This window comes from Canis lupus, chromosome X (assembly GCF_048164855.1).
Source record: "Canis lupus baileyi chromosome X, mCanLup2.hap1, whole genome shotgun sequence".
NCBI lineage: Eukaryota > Metazoa > Chordata > Mammalia > Carnivora > Canidae > Canis > Canis lupus.
The window spans coordinates 26,646-47,674 of NC_132876.1; the positions used below are offsets into that span (position 1 = coordinate 26,646).

General features: G+C 52.7%; 1 protein-coding gene across 1 annotated transcript; it reads right to left on the bottom strand.

The window, feature by feature from the left end:
- Window positions 1–2,924: 2,924 nt before the first annotated feature.
- IL9R (interleukin 9 receptor) lies at window positions 2,925–20,265 on the bottom strand. Its single transcript, XM_072816415.1, is given in 14 exon segments — window positions 2,925–3,581; window positions 8,553–8,575; window positions 9,577–9,644; window positions 10,686–10,829; window positions 12,559–12,666; window positions 12,668–12,721; window positions 14,077–14,167; window positions 14,670–14,913; window positions 15,113–15,258; window positions 15,793–15,914; window positions 15,916–15,945; window positions 16,060–16,171; window positions 16,474–16,587; window positions 20,238–20,265. Coding segments are annotated over 14 exon segments (1,941 nt in total).
- Between the last annotated feature and the right edge of the window lie 764 nt (window positions 20,266–21,029).

A 21,029-nucleotide genomic window follows, 5' to 3' on the forward strand; every position in this document is an offset into this window, starting at 1 on the left:
ACTGCTGCTACTTAATGAATAAATCTACTAGCTTAACTCAATATGGGAAACTCAGGGAAGTTTCAGAGGGGACTGTAGGAGCTAAGAAGAGGCCAACCCAAGATGGGCCACTTCAACATGGAGCTTATTTTGAACTGAAGGTAATTAAAACTCTACTGGCTCAAGAAAAACTTTGTATCCCTCCCTTAACTCCATAGAAGAAGCCACATTGGATATTCTTTCCCAGAATGATGGTTAATGCCAGAGATAAAGTTTATCTGAGTGACCCATCCGTATGGGAAGACAAATCCCAAATCAGTGAACATTGGCGCTTCTTACTGCCTGGAAATAGTATTCCTTCCCTTGGAAATCTCAAACCCTTACTTGCTTCTCCTCACTTTGCTTGTCTTTGGAATTTCCATGTCTGTATGGATTCACCATATGTATTAAACTAAACTTTATTTTATGTTAAAAAAAAAAAAGGCCACCATGGAAAGACTCTCAGCACCCATCATCAGGGAAATGCAAACCAAAACCACAATGAGACGTCACCTGACACCTGTCAGAATGGCTAAAATTAACAATCAACAGGTGTTGGTGAGGATGGTGAGAAACGAGAGCCCTCTTACACTGCTGGTGGGAATGTGAACAGGTGCAGCCACTGTGGAAAACAGTGTGGAGGGTCCTCAAGAAGTTTAAAATAGAGCTACCCTACGATTCTGAAATTGCACAGCTAGGTATTTACCCCAAGGATAGAAAAGTACAGATTCGAAGGGGGACACAGCCCAATGTTTGTAACAACATTATCAACAACAGCCAAACTGTGGACACAGCCCAGATATCCATTGACAGATGAATGGGCAGAGGCGATGGAGTAAATATACACACTGCAACATCACTCGGTCATCAGAAGGGATGAAATGAAGCCATTTACAACGATGTGGGAGAAACGGAAAGGACTTTTGCTAAATGAAATAAGTTAGAGAAAGAAAAATAATATACGATTGCATTCACATGTGGATTTTAAGAAACCAAACAAACTGGCAAAAGGGCAGGGTGGGGGGAATGAGAGAAGAAAACCAAGAAACACACTCTTAACCATAGAGGATAAACTAATAAATACCAGAGGAGGGTGGGGGGGATGGGGAATCAGGGGACGGGGGTAATGGAGGGCACCTATGACGAGTACCAGGTGTTGTAGCCAGTGGTTGAATCACTATGTGGTACACCTTTAACTATATTATACTGTGTTAACAAATGGGAATTCAGTTAAAACTTTAAAATAACAATTGTTAGTATTGATAGAATGGATGCACACAAGAGATAAAAACAGAAAGGAAATTGAAAATCCAAATAAAGAGTATTTAGAGCCACATCCCATCCTGATCCCAGCTCAGGAGATACCTGCCATGGCTATTGTCATGTCAGCAGAGGCCTGGAGTTTGATTCTCTGGAGAGGCCTCTGAATGGATGGATGCCAGGCACATACGCTAACCCAAAACATAACTATAACGCTTAAAACTAACCCATTGAAAATACTGGGAGTCCCAGTGCCAAGCACATGACCAGATACAATCTCTACTTGTATACGGACAATAACCCTAATTTTAAACTGAACCTTAACCTAGCCTAACACTAGACCTATCAGTAATCGAAAACCAAACACTAACCCCTAGTCCCTAATCCATATACCTAACCCTGATTCCAACTATAACCCTAACCCTAACTATAACCAGTAACCCAAACCCTAATCTGTAACCCTAACCCTAAACAGTAACATTAATCCTATCAGTAACCTAACCCCTAACTGTAATCCAAACCGTAACCATAACCCTGAGCCAAGCTCCATGTTCAGCATCCCCCTGAACACAAACCCTGAGCCTCATCCTCACCTTCGCCCTCTACTCAGCTCTCAAGGCAGATCTCGAAACTACCGCCACCTAGGACCCTCCAAGCTCCTGGGCCCTAACCCTAACTCTAGGCTGGGTTCTGATCTGACCCAACCCAGAGCCTGGCTCTGATCCCCAAGGGATTTCAGACAGCTGAATGACCCCAGAAGACTTGGCCTCCGACACAGTAGGAAATGTGACTTTTGGAGATTGGCAAGGGGTAGAGCTGAAGAAATCTGGAGGAAAACTAAGCCCATGCACTCGTTTAATGCCCCTGGAGCACAAACTGTGAGCCTGATCCTTACTCTAACCCTTACCAAATCTTGCCCTATACTGTAATCCTAATCCCCAATTCCTAAACCTAAACCTAATCCTAACTACGGTAAGAAAATTGGATTCAAATAGTAAAGGCATTTTAGACAGTGTGCAGATGAACACAGGTGAGAACTGTGCTGGGGTTACAATGCATCATCTGTGGCATCTCCTCCCACAGGGCTGTGTGCTGCATCCTGGGGAGGGCGTCCCGGGTTTGGCTAAGACACGCCCTGTGAAGGGGCAGCCGAGGTAAGGGAGGTAAGGGGACGGCGGCTGGGGCATCTGGGGGCTGGGGTACAGAGTGTTTGTGCTGCTGGGACAGGTTTTCTGCAGGTCTGAAATCTCCGAGGACTCAGTGACTCCTACACTCACGTCACACCTCGCCAGAGGAGCAGAGCACGTCCAGCTCCATGACGGAGGCCAAGCGCCACCCGGGCCTAGCTCAGCCGCAGAGGGAGGCCGCCTGTCACCCAGAGGCCTGCAGGATGGTTACCCCGGAGGCTCCTGTGTCTGCGGCGCAGAAGAAGCAGGGGATTCAGATTTCCAACTTTCCACAGCCCTCTAGCAAAGCCTAGTGACAAGTGTGACAGTGAATGAAGTGGGGTGTTTAGGAGGGGAGGCTGGAGGGGGGCCCCGCTCCCATGTCCAGGACAGGCCCCAGCAGGAGGACCCCGCAGGAGAGACACCCCGCGACAGGAGACCCTGACCCCCTGCAGCCCGGCCCTGAGGAGCCTCCATGTCTCAACCTGCTGCTCTCCAGGAACGCTCCTCCGACACAGCCGCCCAGCTGCCTCCCTCCCCAGGGAATAATGAACAGGTGACAGGCCTGCTCCCCGACCCGCACCCCCGGGGACACCCAGGGCGACACGCGGCCACTGGGACCCTCCGTGCTCGGCGACCGGAAGACCCGATGCTGTGAAAATACCGCTCCCCGAGGCTGTCTACGCAGTCAGCGCAGTCCTTCCGACCTCCCACCGGCGTGGTCACGCGCACGGAGCCAACAGCCCCGAAGCAGTGTAGACGCGAGAGGACCCTGCAGGCGGAGGCGGCGGCGGCGGGAGCTCCCCGGCTGCAAACGGCCTGAGGGGCTGCAGGACCCGAATCCGTGTGGCACATAACACGGCTGAGCGCAGCTTCCCACGGGATCCCGAGCCCAGAAACGGGGTACACCCTAGCCCCGGCATGGCCCTGCGCGGGACCCCAGGTCACCGCAAACACGGCCCGGAAACCCCCGCGTCGGTGCAGCGCGGCATCCTCCGCTGGTCCTGTGAGCACGGCCCCCAGCAACCCCGCTCGGCGGCGTCTCCTCACCTGCTCCTCCCGCCGCGGGTCCTGAGGGTCTCCGGCCCGCGTGGACGCGGCCCCACCTCCGCGGCGGAGGCGGAGAAGGCGGGCCTCCTGCCATAACAGGCAGAGACTAGGCCTCTGGACCTCACCTGCCGCCCTGCGCTGGTCTGGTCGGGAGCTGGGCTGGGGCACCCCCGGGGGGCGGTGGAGGCGGTGCGGGACTCGAGTGCACTTAGTTCAGGGGAAGCGCCCGCCCCTCCCAGGGCCCAGCTGAATCCAATAAATGCTAGAACTTTCTCAGTGAAACGGAGTAAAATATCCCAGCTTCTCCAGAAATACTTAAGGAACAATTAACTGGAAAGCATATAGAATGCGGGCCGTTGGGTGGCTCAGTCGGTTAAACGTCTGCCTTCAGCTCTGGCCATAATCCTGGGGCCCTGGGGTTGGTCCAGGCCCACAAGCGGCTACTTGCTCAGCGGGGAGTCTGCTTCTCCCTCTCCCTTTGACTGCTGCTCTGCCTGCTGGTGCTCTTTCTCTGTGTCAAAGTCTTTTTTTTTTTAAAGATTTTATTTTTTATTTATTCATGAGAGACACAGCGAGAGAGAGAGGCAGAGACCCAGGCAGAGGGAGAAGCAGGCCCCATGCAGGGAGCCCGATGTGGGACTCCATCCGCGGTCTCCAGGATCACGCCCTGGGCTGCAGGCGGCGCTAAACCGCTGCGCCACCGGGGCTGCCCTCAAAGTCTTTCTAAAAAAGGAAAGGATATAAAATGTACACAAAAACTTTATAACTTACAGTAAAATTCACACAAGATTGCAGATAAACTTAAAATACACAAGTATTGGGCACCTGGGTGGCTCAGTTGGTTAACAGTCTGCCTACCTCTGGGATCATAATCCCTGGGTCCTGGGACCCAGCCTGGCATGGAGCTCCCTGTTCAGTGCGGAGTCTGGTTCTCCCTCTGCCTCTACCTTCTGCCCCCTGCTCATGCTCTGTGTCAGTAACTGTCTCTCTCAAATAAATAAAATCTTTTCTTAAAATATTTTATTTGGGTAGCCTCAGTGGCTCAGACCTCTCTCTCTCTCTCTCTCATGAATAAAATCTTAAAAAACAAATAATTGCCATTTTAACAATATTGAGTATAGGACACCTGGGTGGCTCAGTTAGTTAAGCGTCTGCCTTCAGCTCACATCATGATCCTGATCTCCCAGGATCAAGTTCCAGGATCCAGCCCTGCACTGAATCCTGCATTGAGCTCCCACCTCAGTGAAGAGTCTGTTTCTCCCTCTGACCCTCCCCCCTCTCATGCTTTCTCTAATAAATAAACAAAATCTTAGGGAAAAAAAGCAATATCAAGTGCTTTGCTCCTGGACAAGGAATATCTTTGCAGTTATCTATGTTTTTTTCATAATTGAAGTATTTTTATTTTATCTACAGTGAGTCAACATTAAGGGGTTATCCTGGGGACACCAGCATAGCTCAGCAGTTGAGTCTCTGCCTTTGGCTCAGGGCATGATCCTGGAATCCCAAGATCGAGTCCGGCCTCGGACTCCCTGCAGGGAGCCTGCTTCTCCCTCTGCCTGTGTCTCTCATGAATAGATGAATAAAATCTTTTAAAGGGGGGGTTATTTTGGATATCTGAATTGAGGCAGATGGGATGGGGATCTTGAATGGGATGGCTCATTCAAGGAGACTCATTTAATCCAATTTACTGAAGCTGGTATCCCTCATGGACCGATAAAAACTCTGGCAGCACCTATTGAGGCAGTATTTCTGGGTCAGACTGCATAGGTTTGAGCAGAGGTGGAAAAAAGGAACCCTGACCCAAGTTCCTTGGATGGCTCCAGTACAGTTGTTGGTGAGCCATCCTGTTCTCTCTTGGATGCACTGAGGCAAAAAGCGCATTTATTTATATGTTATTTGATTTCTCTCATCTGTTTTAATGTTTTATGAATATTTTTATGTACATTGTTAGATTTATACCTAAGAACCTTAATTTTTGAGCTGTAGTTTTTTTCATTTCATGTCCATTTGTTCTGTACATCATTGCTGACCATCTCAGTTAATTTAGGCTATCAAAATATCATACACCAGGTGGCTTATAAACAATAGACATTTATTTCTCACAGTTCTGGAGGGTGCACGTCTGAGATTAGGGTATCTCTGGCAGAAGACTTGTTTTTTAAAATATTTTATTTATTTATTCATGAAAGACACACAGAAAGAGAGGCAGAGACACAGGCAGAGGGAGAAGGAGACCCCATGCATGGAGCCCGATGTGGGACTCAATTCCGGGACCCTGGGACCACGCCCCTGAGCCAAAGGCAGGCGCCAAACCACTGAGCCACCCAGGGATCCCCCAGCAGCAGACTTGTTTTATCCTCACTTGGAGGGAACGTGCTGGGGTCTCTTTTAAGGGAGACCACACCCTTATGACCCAATAACCTGTTCATTGGTCTGTTTCTGTTTTCATCATCTCAGGGCCCATTTTGTTACTGTTTTTACTTGGAAGTTACCCATTTTCTCTAGGCTTCCAGTGTTCCAGTGTTCTATTAGATTTTTAAAATATTTTAAATTTTTAAAAAAGATTTTATTGTTTTATTCACGAGAGATACATAGAGAGAGGCAGAGACATAGGCAGAGGGAGAAGCAGCCTCCTTGCAGGGAGCCTGCTGTGGGACTTGATCCCGGGATTCCAGGATCACGCCCTGAGCCAAAGGCAGACGCCCAACTGCTGAGCCACCCAGGCGTCCCAAAAATTATTTCAAAATTTTATTTTAAATAGGCTTCACACCCAGTGTGGAGCTTAATGCAAGGTTTAAACTCACAACCCTCATATTAAGGCCTGATCTGAGATCAAGAGTCGGACACTTAAGTAGCTGAGCCACCCAGGTCCCCCTCTCTTATTTGACTTTTAATTTCTATTCTCTTTTCTCCCCAGAATTGTCACAGTTGGTGAACCAATATCTTAACTGAAGTTCATTTTGTGTCCAGTTCCCCTCTGTTCTAGTTTTGCTGCTCCAAGGTCCTGTGTGTGGCACCACATGACATGTGGTCATCATATCTCTTCAGACTCTTCTTGGCTCTGACAATTTCTGAGATTCTCCTCATTTCAATGACCTTGACAGTGTTGAGGAGGAAATGGTCAGATGTTTCATAGATTTAGCTCCACCTCTGTGATGGATGGCTGTCTACATCAGGCATTTGGAATTGTGCATTGTTTTCTACTCATTACAAAAGAAAAGTCTATGTAATATGTTATCTTTACCAGTGTGAACACCTGGTAGTTATTTTAGGCTTTGGTTTCATTCCACCAGTAGAGTGTTCGATCAATTTATTCCTGCTGTGGCTCTTTCTGTTGTCTCCTGTTTCCTTTGACATAATTTCAACTTGGTAGGATTTTCATTATTGGTATTCACTTTCTGATACTTCAGGATTATCCTGGCTCCTGTATTCATTATCTTAGTTCCTAGTGCCAGCCGTCTCTTCCAAAAGCCCTTTTTATAGAGAATTGTATAAAAAAACTTGTATACCATGGGAACTAAATCTGCTCAGATGACAATGTAAGGAAATATATGCAAGTCTTCCAGCCTATGTCTACACTCCTAATTTTAGAGATTTTAAAGAAAGATTTTATTTATTTATTCATGAGAGACACACAGAGAGAAGCAGAGACATAGGCAGAGGGAGAAGCAGGTTTCGTGCAGGGAACCCGATGTGGGACTCGATCCCGAGACTCCAGGATCACGCCCTGAGCCAAAGGCAGACACTCAATCGCTGAGCCACCCAGGTGTCCTGCAGGACCAATCCTTACATTGATTTTCTTTGAGGGTGTGATAACATAACAAAGTTTTCCTCTCATTAATTTTTATTTTTAATTATGGCAAAATACACATAACAAAATTTACCATTTTCAACATATTTTTTAAATTTTTATTTATTTATTCAACAAAGACACAGAGAGAGAGGCAGAGATAGAGGCAGAGGGAGAAGCAGGCTCCCTGCAAGGACCCTGATATGGGGCTCGATCCCAGGACCCCGGGGGTCACGCCCTGAGCCAAAGGCAGACAGACGCTCAACAACTGAGCCACCCAGATGTCCCATTTTCAACATTTTTAAGTGAATATTCACATTGATGTGTAACCCTCACCAGTATTTTTTCTCAACTCCATCCACAGAGCATGATAATTTCAATTTTTTCACATCCATTTTTTTAGATAACAGCCATTCCCTGGGTGTGAAATGGCATCTCACTGTGGTTTTCATTTTCATTTCCCTGATGTATAAGGATGTTAAGCATCTTTTCATGTGTTTGTTGGGTTTGGATTAGGCCATGATTTGTTGTATATGACACCAAATAACATTCAGAATTTAAGAAAATGTTTGGAAATGGAATATCTGATATGACTTTGATATCAGAATATATAAAGAGTTCCTACAACTCAACACCACAAGGACAAGCAATCCAATTAAAAAATAGGCAAAGGACTTGAACAGGATTTTCTCCAAAGAAGACATACAAGAAGCCCATGAAAAGATGTTCAACATAACCAACCATCAGGAAAATGTAAATCAAAATCACACTGAGGTACCACTTTATACCCATCAGAACAGTGATTTAAGGGATGCCTGGCTGACTTAGTTGGAATAGCATGTGACTTTTTTTTTTTCTAGGATTATTTATTTCAGAGAGAGTTAGAATGAATGAGAGTTGCAGAGGGAGAGGGAGAGAGAATCCCAAACAGATGCCATACCGAGTGCTGAGTCCTACATGGGGCTCGATTGCATGACCCCAAGATCATGACCTGAACAGAAACCAAGAGTTGGACACTTCAAATCGAACGTGCCACCCAAGCACCCCAAGCATGGGACTCTCGATCTCAGGGTCGTGAGTCAAGCCCCACATTGGATGCAGAGATTATTTAAATTAAGAAACTTAAAAAACATTTTTTTAAAGGACACTAACAACAGTTGGTGAGGATGTGGAGAAATTGTAACCTGAGTACATCATTGATGTAAAATGCTGAAGTCACTGTGGAGAACAGCTTGGCAGTTCCTCAAAAATTCTAAACATAGAGTTACCATATGATCTAGCAATTCCGTTCCTAGGAATATACACAAAAACTTAGAAAACAGGTACTGAAACAACTTTTACATGAATGTTCACAGCAGTGCTGCTCACAACAGGGAAAAACTGGTAACAGCCCAAGGGTTGAGCAAAATGGCTAGGTGCGGTCCCTCCACACAATGGAATACCATCGAGTCACAGTAAGGGTTGAGGCACTGATACTGCAAAGTGGGCGAACCTTGAAAACACTATGCTGAGGAAAAAGGCCGTGGAAAAAGTCACGTATCATATAACTCCATTTCTACAAAATGCCCAGAAGAGGCGAATCTATGGAGACGGGGAGCAGGCAAGGGCCTTCGGAGGGCCCGGGGGGAGCGACTGCTTAACGGGAAGGGGATTTCCTGTGGGAGTGACAATGGTCAGACAACATCACCATGTATTGAATGTCACTGAACTGTACACTTTGAAAGAGGGTTAAATTATGTGGATTTCACCACACTGAAAAAGAAAGAAAGAGGGGCGCCTGGCTGGCTCAGTCAGTGGAGCATGCAAGTCTTGATCTTAGGGATGTGGGTTCAGCCCCCACGTTAAGGGGAGAGATGGTTTGTTTTTAAGATTTTTTTTGAATTTTTAAGCCAAGAGAAACTGTTGGACATCCTCCCCCGTCAGGGAGAGTCCCCTTCCCTTGCTGCCCTCAGTCTGGCCTTCCAGGCCTTCCATGGTCCAGCCAGCCACGTGTGGGGCCCTCGAGCTCCAGCAGCATCATGCACCCAACTCCCTGGAAACAGCAGCCGCATCAAGGACTGGGGTTCCCAGTCGCTGGCTCTCTGACTCCTTCAGAACCCGGTGCTCAGCAACTTCCTCCTCCCAAGATCTCCCAACCTGGCTCTGCTGTGAATTGGATCTCAGAGCACACAATGTCCAAGGGTCATCTCATCTCCAAAGGGGGAAGCCAGAGTTTTCTGGGCACAGAGGTATGCAGGCGACTTGCTCAGGGGAACTCAGAGCGACGTGGCCAAAGGGGCAAGCATGGCTCACCTCCCATCACGCAGCCTCCAAGGGGTGCATGTTCAAGCTCCAGCCCAAAGTTGGGTCTCTGCATGTCACTGAGAGAAAATGTGATTCACAGATACAGTGTCTCCAGCCACGCAGAACAGGCGTCCCAGCTGTGGGTGGTCACTCGTCACATGCAGGATCCCTGGGTAGCCACAAGGGCCACACAGTTGCTGCTCTGATACCAGCCCAGGGGTCAGCTCCAGGAAGTGAATTCAAGCTATTTTTTTTAATACTTGGTTAGAACTAAAGATGTCTGCACCTCACTTCTGTCCACACCCTTCCTGCTCTCTACATGCTAAAAATACATTCTGGGTCCTGGTTCACCCCTGCTGACCACAGTCTGGCTCCTCTGAGGCTCCCCGTAAACCCCCAGGGGCGCCACTGGCATGCAAAGGGGAGGGGGAAGCCTGTCTGAGGCAGAGGGGGCCTGTGCCTTTGGAAGCCTAGGGCTGCAAGTGCTTTCTTCTGCGTGGACCACAGGGGTCACCAGATCCCCAGGGGTAGGCACCTCCACCTCCACTTGACCCTACGTGTAAAACCTCAGCACCTCCAACCCCAGAGAGCCCGATAATAGACTGACCCCATCCCTTTGTGCTCCTCTGGCCCCTCTCCCAGCCAGCAGTGGTTTGAAAGACCCACTGGACCCCTTCTAATCTCAGGAGGAGAGGGACCTCAGGAAGGCACAGAAAGAGGTCCTAGCACCTCCCTTGAGTCTGCTGGGTGCAGGCAGACCCTTTAAGGGGGTGAGGGCAGAACAGGCGGTGGGCCCACACCCATCTTTTCTGAGGGGTCCGAGTGAAGCCAGAAAGCAGGGAGGGAAGTGGTGGGCCAGGGTGGGGGTGCTGAGTGGCAGGATGCTGAGGGGAGGGGAGGGGAGGGAGGAAGGGGTCACCCGCTGGCCTCTGTCCAGACAGGATGTCTGTGCAGAGGCTCCATTCTCAGAGAGACTTTGGTCCATTTTCCGCAAAATGGACATTATGCAGCTGGCCAAGTCGGGGCTCTAGATCACACCCAGTCACTGCAGAGGGTAGGAGCGAGGCCAACACCCTGAGGTCCTCATGCAACCCATTCAGCAGGGTCTTTCCTCTCACCATGACCGACTCCCACAAAGGTACTTCCCTCGCCAGGCATCCAGGCTATGCTGGTCACCAGAAAGGCCATGGGCCAAAGCCTGGCTGGGCCCAGAGCTCCGTGTGCTTCCTGGGAAGGTAGAGGGGTAGCAGCCCCCAGAGCAGCCCAGTCACCACTGTTGCCCTCTGTGGGGGAGCTGGCCTGGGGGGGTGCTCAGTCCTCTTGCGGCAGGTAGGCAGGTGGCTGCCCTCCATGTAGCACATGCCCTGCTCCCAGCACAGCCCCTGGGAAGCCAGCACCCAGGGCCCTCCTCCTCGTCCTCTGGGACCACTGACTGCCAGGGATCCACTGGGTCATAGGTCAGCCACGCAATGACCTCCTGGACACTGCACTCCGAGGCTCCTTGTGGGGAACTGACAGGGTCTGGGCTCGGCAGCAGGCCAGTTATGTGGGCCCTGATCCAGGTCTAGTACAGAGAGCATGGGGTGGGGGTAGGGGAAGGGCTCAGGCCGCATGTTCAGGACTCTCTCTGGAAGCAGCCTTCCCTCCTCCTCCAAGAAGCTCTCCTGAAATCCTCGCCCAGAGTCCAAACAGTGACTGTGCTCGGAACATTCTATCTTACCCCCACGTGCCAGCCTATCAGTAGCCCAGGACCCTTAGTAATGCCCCACCTCACCACATGGTGCTCACAGCAGCCCGAAACAGGGTACAGGTAGTGACAGGTGCCAAGGACAGAGAAAGTCCCTGGCTGCTGCTTCGGCCGCTTCCATGGGCTACAGAGACTGTGCCCCTCTCCTGGACCCCCCACCCACACACTCACACACTCACACAGAGACGCTGTCGGGAATGATACCTTTAGGCTGAGGGCAGCAGACCTGTACCCCTCCGTGGGGCCACAAGAGGCCCCCCATCTCCTAAAGGGAAGTATTTCCTAGGTGAGACCAGGAACCACCACCAAATGGACCACACATACCTTGCCCTCTGTTACTGCCCTGCTCCCTGGAGAGCTGACCCATGGCTCTAGACCACCCCCACGCCCACCCTACCCCTGAGGGGTCTAAATAACTTGGCAGGTGACATGGGTCTCCAAAGTAGGGCTGGGTGCGTGCAGCCCAGATGACCTCAGGGGTCCGGCCACTACCTGAGAGAAGGAGGTGGCCTCCACCAAAGACAAGATGCTCTGCTTTAAGTCTCGAGTTATACTTTTGTACAACAATCCAAAACTGAAAATTGGACTCCCTTTCTAAATTTTTTTTTCTGGGCTCCCTTTTTAGAGACACAATGATGAGGCAGAGGGAAGCCCAGCAATGGCAGGGGGATCGGGGAAGAACAGGCCCAAGAACCCCAGGAAGCATCACATGCCATCTTCTACCAGCAGTGGGGAACTTGAAACCACCTGCTGGAGCCCAGAGGGCAAGAGCCCCCAGGCCAGAGGGAACTGGAGGGGTCTGATGTGAAGACCCCGCTGGTGGTGCTCACCAGGGCACTACAAAGGGGGTATGTGGGGTGTGCTCAGTGGCCAGGGTGCCAGCACACTACCCAGGGGAACAAGGAAGGGCCAGGAGCTCCATAGCAACCACCAGAGCAGTAGCCCACAGACCACCGAGGGCCCCAAGGACAGCACCAGCACCAGACCCTCCCCACAGACATCTTCAAAGAAGCAGGCACAAGACACATGGCAGCTGCAGGACACCACCATAGTCTGCACCACAAAATGACCATCTACCTTTCAGGGGCTGCTACTCCCTCCAAAACAAAAAGAAACCCGCAATAGAGAATACAGCTAATTGTTTTGATGCATTTGAGACACAGTGTGTAAATTTAAACCCACTACGTATACCAAAAAAAGCTCAAAGCACTGACAAAGGCTCCCACACTAGCTCCCGCTCTCACCGAAGCCCACATCCTGGGCAGGCCAAACCTGTGGGTGACCCCAGCCCCACTCCCACTCCTGCCACAGGCTGTGCATGCACCTGGAAGTCCCCGTGGTGCACACTAGCGGGACTGGAAGAATGGCGCCAGAGAGGGTACGTTCTGGTAGAAGCTTCTCTTCATCCTGAGGCCAGGAGAGGACAGCTAGAGGCCTACGCACACCCAAGGGGTTGGGGGAGGGGGGTCCTCGGAGGCCCCAGTTCCAGGAGGCCTGAGGTCCCGTGGGAGCTTCACTCCCTTCCAGCCAGAGGCAGCCCTGCCTCATCTGTGCTGCTGCCTCTCTCACCTCTAGCTGGGGGCAGACCTGCTCTCAGGGCAAGACCCAGCATGTGCCCGTGCAGCCTCCTGGGCTGATGACCCCATAGGGCTCCTTACACCAAGACACGTGTCCTTTACAGGGTGAGCTGCAATAGTGGGTTTAAGGCCACAGGGAGAGCCCTCGCGTCCTCCTCCCAGAGTGAGGCACATGTGTGCCCCTAGCAGCCAGGAGGCAGCTCACTGCCCCACCTGACTCCTCCCTGAGCAACAGACCAGACCCATTGGCCCCCCACAAAGATGTGGCTCAGGACTCTGACATAGCAAGTCCACATCAGCCTCCCCAGCCTCAGTTCCCCACCTCAGGGGTCCACAGGTCACAGCTCATCTGCCCCCTCGGCTTCTCTTCCTAAGGCCTGCCAATTCCCTCCACATGGCTCCCTCTCTACTTCTCCTGCTGGCTCCAAGCAAATCGACACCCTCTGGACACCACCAAGGCCTCCAGGTGGGTCCTCCCCCCACTCAAATCTATTCTCAAAATACAAACCAGGCCTTGTCACATAGTTTCACGTGGTTCAAGAGCTTTCCTGTGCTCCCAGGTCAAGTCCGGCCGCCACAGCCCACCCAGCCATCTCCTTCCCCACCCCCCCACCCACTCCCCCCACAACACCCCACTCTATTGTTCCCACTTCCTCGCATCCTTTCTGCTGCCAGTCCACACCCAGTCCGTCTCCTACGGGCCCCCTCCTATGACCTGACAGGGGTGATGGTTGCCAACGGGGCCATGCCTGTTTTGTTCTCTGGGGCATTCACCAGGACTCTGAGCACAGCAGATTCCCAAGACTGCATTTTTGTGGAAAGTGTTTAAACATGAGCAAACCACAGAGCACCTCCAAAAGCCAGATATGAGGATCTTGGGTGGCTTGGGCCCGATGAATTTGGATTCTTCTGGGCCTCTTTGGAGCCATAGGGCCCCCAACACACCCATCAACTGGGGAACTCTCCACGGGTCCAGGGCAGAGGCTTCAAAACCCCCGCCCCATCCAGGACCAGACAGTGGGGAGCAATGACCGGTCTGGCCCGAGATGCCCCACCTACCACACACCTACACACGCACACACTGACTCACATCTGCACACATGAACATGCACACAGAAACTCACACAGAGACATGCTAGCACAATAGCACGTGTGCACACAGACACACACACCCTGGCTACCAACCTGGGTGAAAGCTTGAACACTGCGAGGTAGGTCAGGCTGGTCAGCAGCAGAAAGACGGGCACAGCAACAAGGGTGCTGCTGTTGGGCTATCCTCGAAGCAAGAACAGGTGAGAACCCACGGGAAGGAAGGGCCCAGGGCTGTGAGCCTCTGTGGCACCAGGATGTTCTTCCAAATGCACATGGCAAAGCACCCCTAGGAGTGCCCTGGGCCACACTGGAAATTTGCTCATAGGCCACAGGGATTGTGTCATGCCTGCTAATGAATCACCTGCCCCTGGCCCTCACCTCTTACATCTGCAAGGTCATCAGGGTCAGACCCCTTCCCACCAGTTCACAGGGGTCAGCCCTGCCCTCCTTCAGGACAGGGACAATGTCCAGGCTCCAGAGACAGAAGCACAGGCCTGGTGTGCCACCCGGGGCCACACTCACACCAGCGACAGACAACAACCACAGGTTCGGAGAGGCCCAATATTTAGCAGGTGGTTGTTTCCTCCTTAAAACTCTCCTGTCTCCAGGGAGGGTGGTCAGCTGGGGCATGACTGCCTCAGGGAGGGGGTTCCAAGAGGGTGAGAGGGTGGGACGGTATGATGCACGAGTGAGGGGAGTCCCTCTAGGAGGGAGACCCCCACCTTGAACAGGGCTCTGAGGAGATGGGAAGCACACAGACTAGCTCCATTCGCTCCACTGGCCCTCACGGTGCTGCTCCTGCACCATCTCCTCCTTCAGTGTGGCCATCTGGACATGCAGCCTGGCCTCATAGCTGGAGCCAGGGTCCAGTTCTATAGCTTCAAGGGTGAGCCAGGTCACCCCGACAATGTGATCCCTGTGCCGGGCCTGCTGTGGGGCAGAGAACAGTTAGCAGGCGGTGAGGGTGAGACAGGGTCCACTGACCCTCAAGAACCCACACGCACACATATACATGACCAAGCACACGCACGTGGGCACAGGTACACATGCACAGCACACGGGCCTACACGCACTTAATGCAGGTGCACTGAGCTGCTGCTCCCAGGAGAGAGAGTCAGCCCAGCATTACCTCCCAGGCCTCTTCCTGTTTCTTGAAGGCCAACTCGTAGCTGAGGATGGTGGCCAGAGGCTCCAAGGCAGGACTGACGCCCCAGGTCAGGACATAGGACCCAGAGCTGACATTGCTGTGTAAGTCCGAGGGAGGGTCCAACTTCACTGAAACACAGTGAGGCTACATGAGGGCATGTCTGTCAGGATGCCCAGAACTGGGAGGTCTGAAAGATGCTGGGATGGGGGGGACATGGTCAAAGCCCTCCCCTCCCAGATCAGGGGCCTCACTGGGAGGCAGGTCTCCCAGGGAGGGCCCAGGTGCAACACGAAGACAGTGAGTTCCTCCAGCCCCTGCAGCCAGACAAGGTGATTTCAAATCTTGCCCGCATCTTCCTTCACAAGCTGCTATGGAAGTGCCGGCCGGTGTCTTACTGGAGTCCCTCCTGCTATGACTGAAGTGCATTTCAAGTGACTCAAGTTGTACCCTTGCCCCAACCTGAAGTACTAAATCTTCATCCTCCTCCAAAGCCCTGCCTCTCCGGTAAGCAGTGGGCTCTTGCCCTCCCAGCCCTGGGCCTCTCTTAGCAGGGACGGAGAACATTCACTGGGCCATGGAGGTTAAGGGCAATGGGATCTTGCCTCCCAATCCCCTTGAAGCTTCAGATGTTCCCTGTCCAGGTACCCCAGCCCAGGCCTCACTGTGTCTCCAGGGCAGGTACTGTGGGTCCACCAAGCTGACCTGCTCCTTCCCAGACACGTAATGGTGGAAAGTGATGGTGAAGTTGTTGGAAGGCATGAGCACCTCCTCAGGCGGCGGCACCACATCTATGCTTGCTGCCCAGCATGTGGTTGCTGTAAAGGGAGTAGGTGGGCATCAAGGGCTCACCACACCAGCCCAGCCCTGCTGCTGCCCTCACAGGAATCCCACCATCATGGCCCTCATGGAGCCTATCCCTTCAGACTCACCTGGTAAAGAGGAGCCAGGGACTGGGGCCCTGACCCAGCTCTGGGGCAGACCAGTGGCAGTCAATCCTTAGGACATTGTTGTTGAGGCAGGTGAAAGATCCAGCCTCGAGCCCTGGGAACAGTAATGGCTTGGAGCCCCACCCCCACCCCCGTGGCTGCCTCAGGGCCTGGCAGCTGACACTCTGACAAGGAAGTCCCCCGAGGATGATCCCAAAAGAAGGCATCACGGGCACGGCTGGGAGGTGATGGGCTCTGACCCCCAGCACATGGGCGGGAATGAAGTCCAGGCAGGTCCCTGAGGACATGCCCAGCACCCTTCCCGCCAAACCCTTCCCTGTGGGGTGAGAGATGGCAGCCCTGCCCCCCAAGCTCTCCACCAACCCACCTCACACAGACACTGGTGGTAGCCCTCACCTCCTCCTTCCCCGTGGATGGAGACTCCAGGCCCGACCCAGGTGCTGACACAGGTGCAGATCAGGAGCCAGGTGCTCCACTCTGGCAGCAGGGCCTCTCTCTCCAGGGACCAGCCTGCAAAGGACTGGGCTGAGAGCGCTCCCCACGGGATGCTCCCCATGAGACCCACCTGAGGGCTGCTCCCCATGGGGCATGCTCCTGGCCGCGAGCTCTGAGTGGGTCACTGCCTGTACCATCACCACGGGCCGTGCAGAGATGGGGCACCACCTGCTCAGCTGTGCTCCTGAGACACTGACGCTCCAAAACACCTGCTGGCCACAGCGCAGACTCATGGCCACACTGCCCTCAAACCCACTTCTCCTGAAGGGTTCTGGACTCTGAGCCCGCTGTGTGTCTGAGTGTGCCTAGAAGCATCCTATCTGGCATGGGCACCCCCTGCCGGCACAGCCCCCGTCGCTATCACACAGGGCACCTGGGGTTAGGGTGACCTTGTGCCCCAGTGCAGCACACATCAAACACTTGAGTCCCCCCAGCAGCCCCGCGAGGTAGACACACTGTCCCCACTTATAAATAAGCGAGTCCCAGGGAGGGGAAAGCCTTGCCCCAGGTCACACGCCCAGGTCACACAGCCAACATCTGCACATGCCCTCCCCTGCTGGACCCGCAAATAAAGACCTACTCTGGTGTTCTGACCCAGGACTATTTGGAGGGTGGCAGTGCAGAGGCTGTGCGCTGCCCCTCTGTCAGCTCGGCTGGCCGCACCCCTGTTCTGAGCTACCCGCCCTACAAAGGAGAGTGCCTCAGAAGAGCAGGGCCCTTGGTGCGGGGGGGGGGGGGGTCCACCTGGGCAACAGAATCCCTGGGGGGATGGGAGCTTAGCTGGGGACAGGGGCTGCTGCTAGGAAGCGCCTGGGTGCTGGGAGGCTGCTGACGTCCTATCACCCCATTTGTAGCTCCAGATGGTGCGCTGATAGTTTCTAAACAGGAAGCAGGGCCATCCTGGTTATGCAAGCCTGATGGCTGATAAGGAGGCAAAAAAGCAGCAGATGCACTCACAGACCACAGCACGTAAGCCCTCCAGGAGCCTGCACATGCTCAGGCAGCAGATGCCACGTCAACAGCCCAGGAGACTGTCCAGGTGCCCACAGGACAGACCCCTGTTAAGATCCATGCTCAGGAAGACTGCACCCCCATCACTTGGCACCAGCAGCCATAGCACGGGAGGCTGTAGCGAGCTTACCCCAACAGCATCTGTCCCCTCCTGTGACAGGGTGGAGATGGGGGAGCAGCCTACAACAGCCCACAGTCAGGATGGTGATGACAGGATCAGATTGAACACCGAGATTTGGGGGGGTCTGAGGCACAGCAGCCACTGTCCAGCTGAGAGCTGACCCAGGCTCTAGGTGGAGGGACCCCTCTGTCTGTGCATAAGTGGGCCAGCCCTGCCACAGGCCAATAGAGGAGCAGATGGTTTGAGAGCATGGGGTGGGGGTGGGGGCTCCAAGCACCACAGACCCCAGAGCAGGGACAGCTGAGAGCTACCAGTGTCAGGACCCACTCTGGGCGAGCAGCAGAGACCTACATGGTGGGATGGTCCCTGCCTGTCCTCTGAGAACTCTTTCCACAGAGAACACTTCTGTCTACAAAGCAAGCTGGGCAGGGTGGGGCTGCCACCCTCTGAGAGGAGAAGCCAAGACCAAGGAGAGCAGCAACTCTTCCCCAACATCTGGCACCTGGTACCTCTATTCTAGGCACATGTTCAACCAGTGTCCACACAAGCCTGGGAGCTGCCTACCTTGTCCAGGGCACACACCACTGCTCTGCCTCCCCTTGGGGCTACCCACACATTTGACTACAGACACTGGGCCAGGCATTGTAGAAACCCCCATCCGCACGCTCCCCGGTCCTGGAACAGGCAGTGGGAGGACACCAGGAGATCTTGTCACAGCTCAGACAACACTAGACAATCTCGCAGGATGGCTGTCAGAGCAGGAGAAGGGAAGCCAGTATCTCCCCCTCAGGACAGTCCTGCTGGGGAGCACAGCTGATGCCACCATCTGGCACTGCCCTTGTCCCATCAGGTCGACACTGCCTTCAGCCCATGAGCACTCTGCTCCTTTCTCAGGACCCATCTCCTCTATGACCTCAGGGCCAAGGTCCAGCCCATGAGGTCTGACTGCTGGGGCCTCACAGCTTTCCTACCCTGGTTTCCTGGCCCACCATGAAGTCAGGGACCCCTGCCTCAGAATCCACATACACTGTCAGACCCAGGGGCAGGTCTCCAGACAGACACAGCCCCTCACCCACCCTGGCCCCCAGGGGAATCCCGCCAGGGCAGGGTGCCTTGTGACACAACCTCCCAAGTTGGCTTCACCTGATCCACTTACTGTCCCCTTTTACACAGACTACATTTTTAATGGAGTGATATCCCTGTCATTCTGTGTACCCACTCAGAAAGCTGGCAGACATAGAGGAATGGAGGTTGCTATATCACTGGACATTTATTTAGCACTTTATTCCCTCTTCTGGGGAAAGAGGAAGCAATTCAAACCCTCACGTATTTGGGTCTGGGGAGGTGCATGTCTGGGAGCCATGGCAACACCAGGCCGGAGCTGCGGAGACAGACAAGACAGACAAGCTGAGGTGGGCCTCAGGTGGGCATGGACAGGGGGAGGGACCTAGGGCAGAAGGAAGAAGGGAGCCAAGGATGGAAGTCTGAGGGGCACAGGCGGACAGGGGCCAGTGGAACTCACTCTGGGTCCCCTGCTGGCCTAACCCACCTCACACTATCCCCCCTGCCTGACTTCCTTTAGCATCGGGTGCCTCTTCCTTCACGAAGCTCGCTCTGGCCAGACCAGACACCCCCAGGCGAGGCCAGTCAGCTCATGACAGGAGCAGGGAAGCAGGTAGTGCTGGGGGAAAGGTCTAGAGTAAGGGTATTGACACAGTTCTGGGGGACCTGGGGGCTAAAAGGAGGAAAATGATGCACCTGCTCTTACCACAGGTCAGTGTTAACTGACCTTCTCTGCCCCGAAATGTCCTCATAGCTCCTTTGTAGGCACATCAGCAAAGCTCATAACTATGCTGCCTCTTTATACCAGGCTCTTCCAGAGGGAGACGTGTCTGATTTATGTTGTGCCCCAACAGGGTAAGAAATTATGACCTTGCCTCTAGATAGTGTTAATGCTTCAGACCTCTGGGAAGAGCGCTCTGGGACATGACTTAAGCACGAACCCTCATATCTCCTTCTTCTGCTTGGCCAAGTTGACCTTCCTTCTGGGATCCCACCGTCACCTGCTGCCTATCCACAGCCCCAAGGGGAGATCCCCAGACTCTGGCTCCTCTTCTGCCCGAAGGCCCCCCTCCCAGGACATAGCGTTTTAAGGTGTTTTGCCAACCCCAAGACTGGTACCTCATCTCCACTCATGGTCCTTACAGCTCAGACCATCTGGCCCCAGAACAACCCCTAGCTCAGTTATTGAGGAAGAAAAGTCTCTTCCACACCTAAAAACTCTGCCTAACAAACTCAGTACTCTTCCCTCTGCCCAGCAATACTCACACCTAGAAGTGACAGCCTGTCATTCTTTAGCAAATATTGCCAAAATGCTGTCTCTGGGAGACACCCAAGAAAAGGACACTGGAGGAGGTAAGACTAGGGTGATTCTCCCCACTGCTTCCAAGGTTCATCCACAGGTTCTTCCCAGGGCCTGGGCTGCCGGCCCCTCTCTGCCATTGGCTCAGGCTGACTTGACTGCCAGACTCACCTTCCCAGATGCATTTTCTGGGTCCCATGGCAAGTCTGAAGGGAACCCAACCCTCCAGACCTGGAGATGACCGTTCCTGTGTTTGCAGCAAAGCCTCTCAGTCTGATTCAGGATATAACTGCAGTGAGCAGTGATGTGAGCCCCCCCCCCCCCATGGCAGGCTTACACAGGCCGCCCACATCTGAAACCACGATGCAGAGCAGAGCAGCTGTCCCAAGTGGGCCTGACAGACAACTGCCACCACTAATAATAAACCTGGGAATTAGGAGGTGGGATGACCCTTCATTCCCCATAACACCCAAGGTTGCCAAACATGGACATTGGTGACCTGTCCATTGATTGGCAGATTGTCTGTTAGATTCATTCCGACAAACTCCCCTGGAGAGGGTGCTAAACACAAAAGTGATGCACTCTTAAAGAAAACAAATGATACAGGAAAAATATAAAAATGAGCCCTCTTTATCTCACCCCAGAGCGAGCTTCTGAGAGAAGTTGGGCCAAATCCTTCCAAAGGTGCGAAAACAAATGCACATGTTTGATGGACTCATACTGTGCTGAGCTTTGCAGACTCCTTGTTCCTCTGGCTATTTTCAACATCCTTTAGGTCAGCACATAAAAACCTGCTTTTTGCCTTTAATGGTAGTATGTGCCACGGTTCAATAATCCTACGGATGAACATTTGGATTGCTGCCACTATAAGCTATTTTTATTTTTTGAGATATGACATATAACATTATGTTACTTTCTGGTGCATATATGCAACTTTCAACAAAGGCAGTGAACAATTCTGGT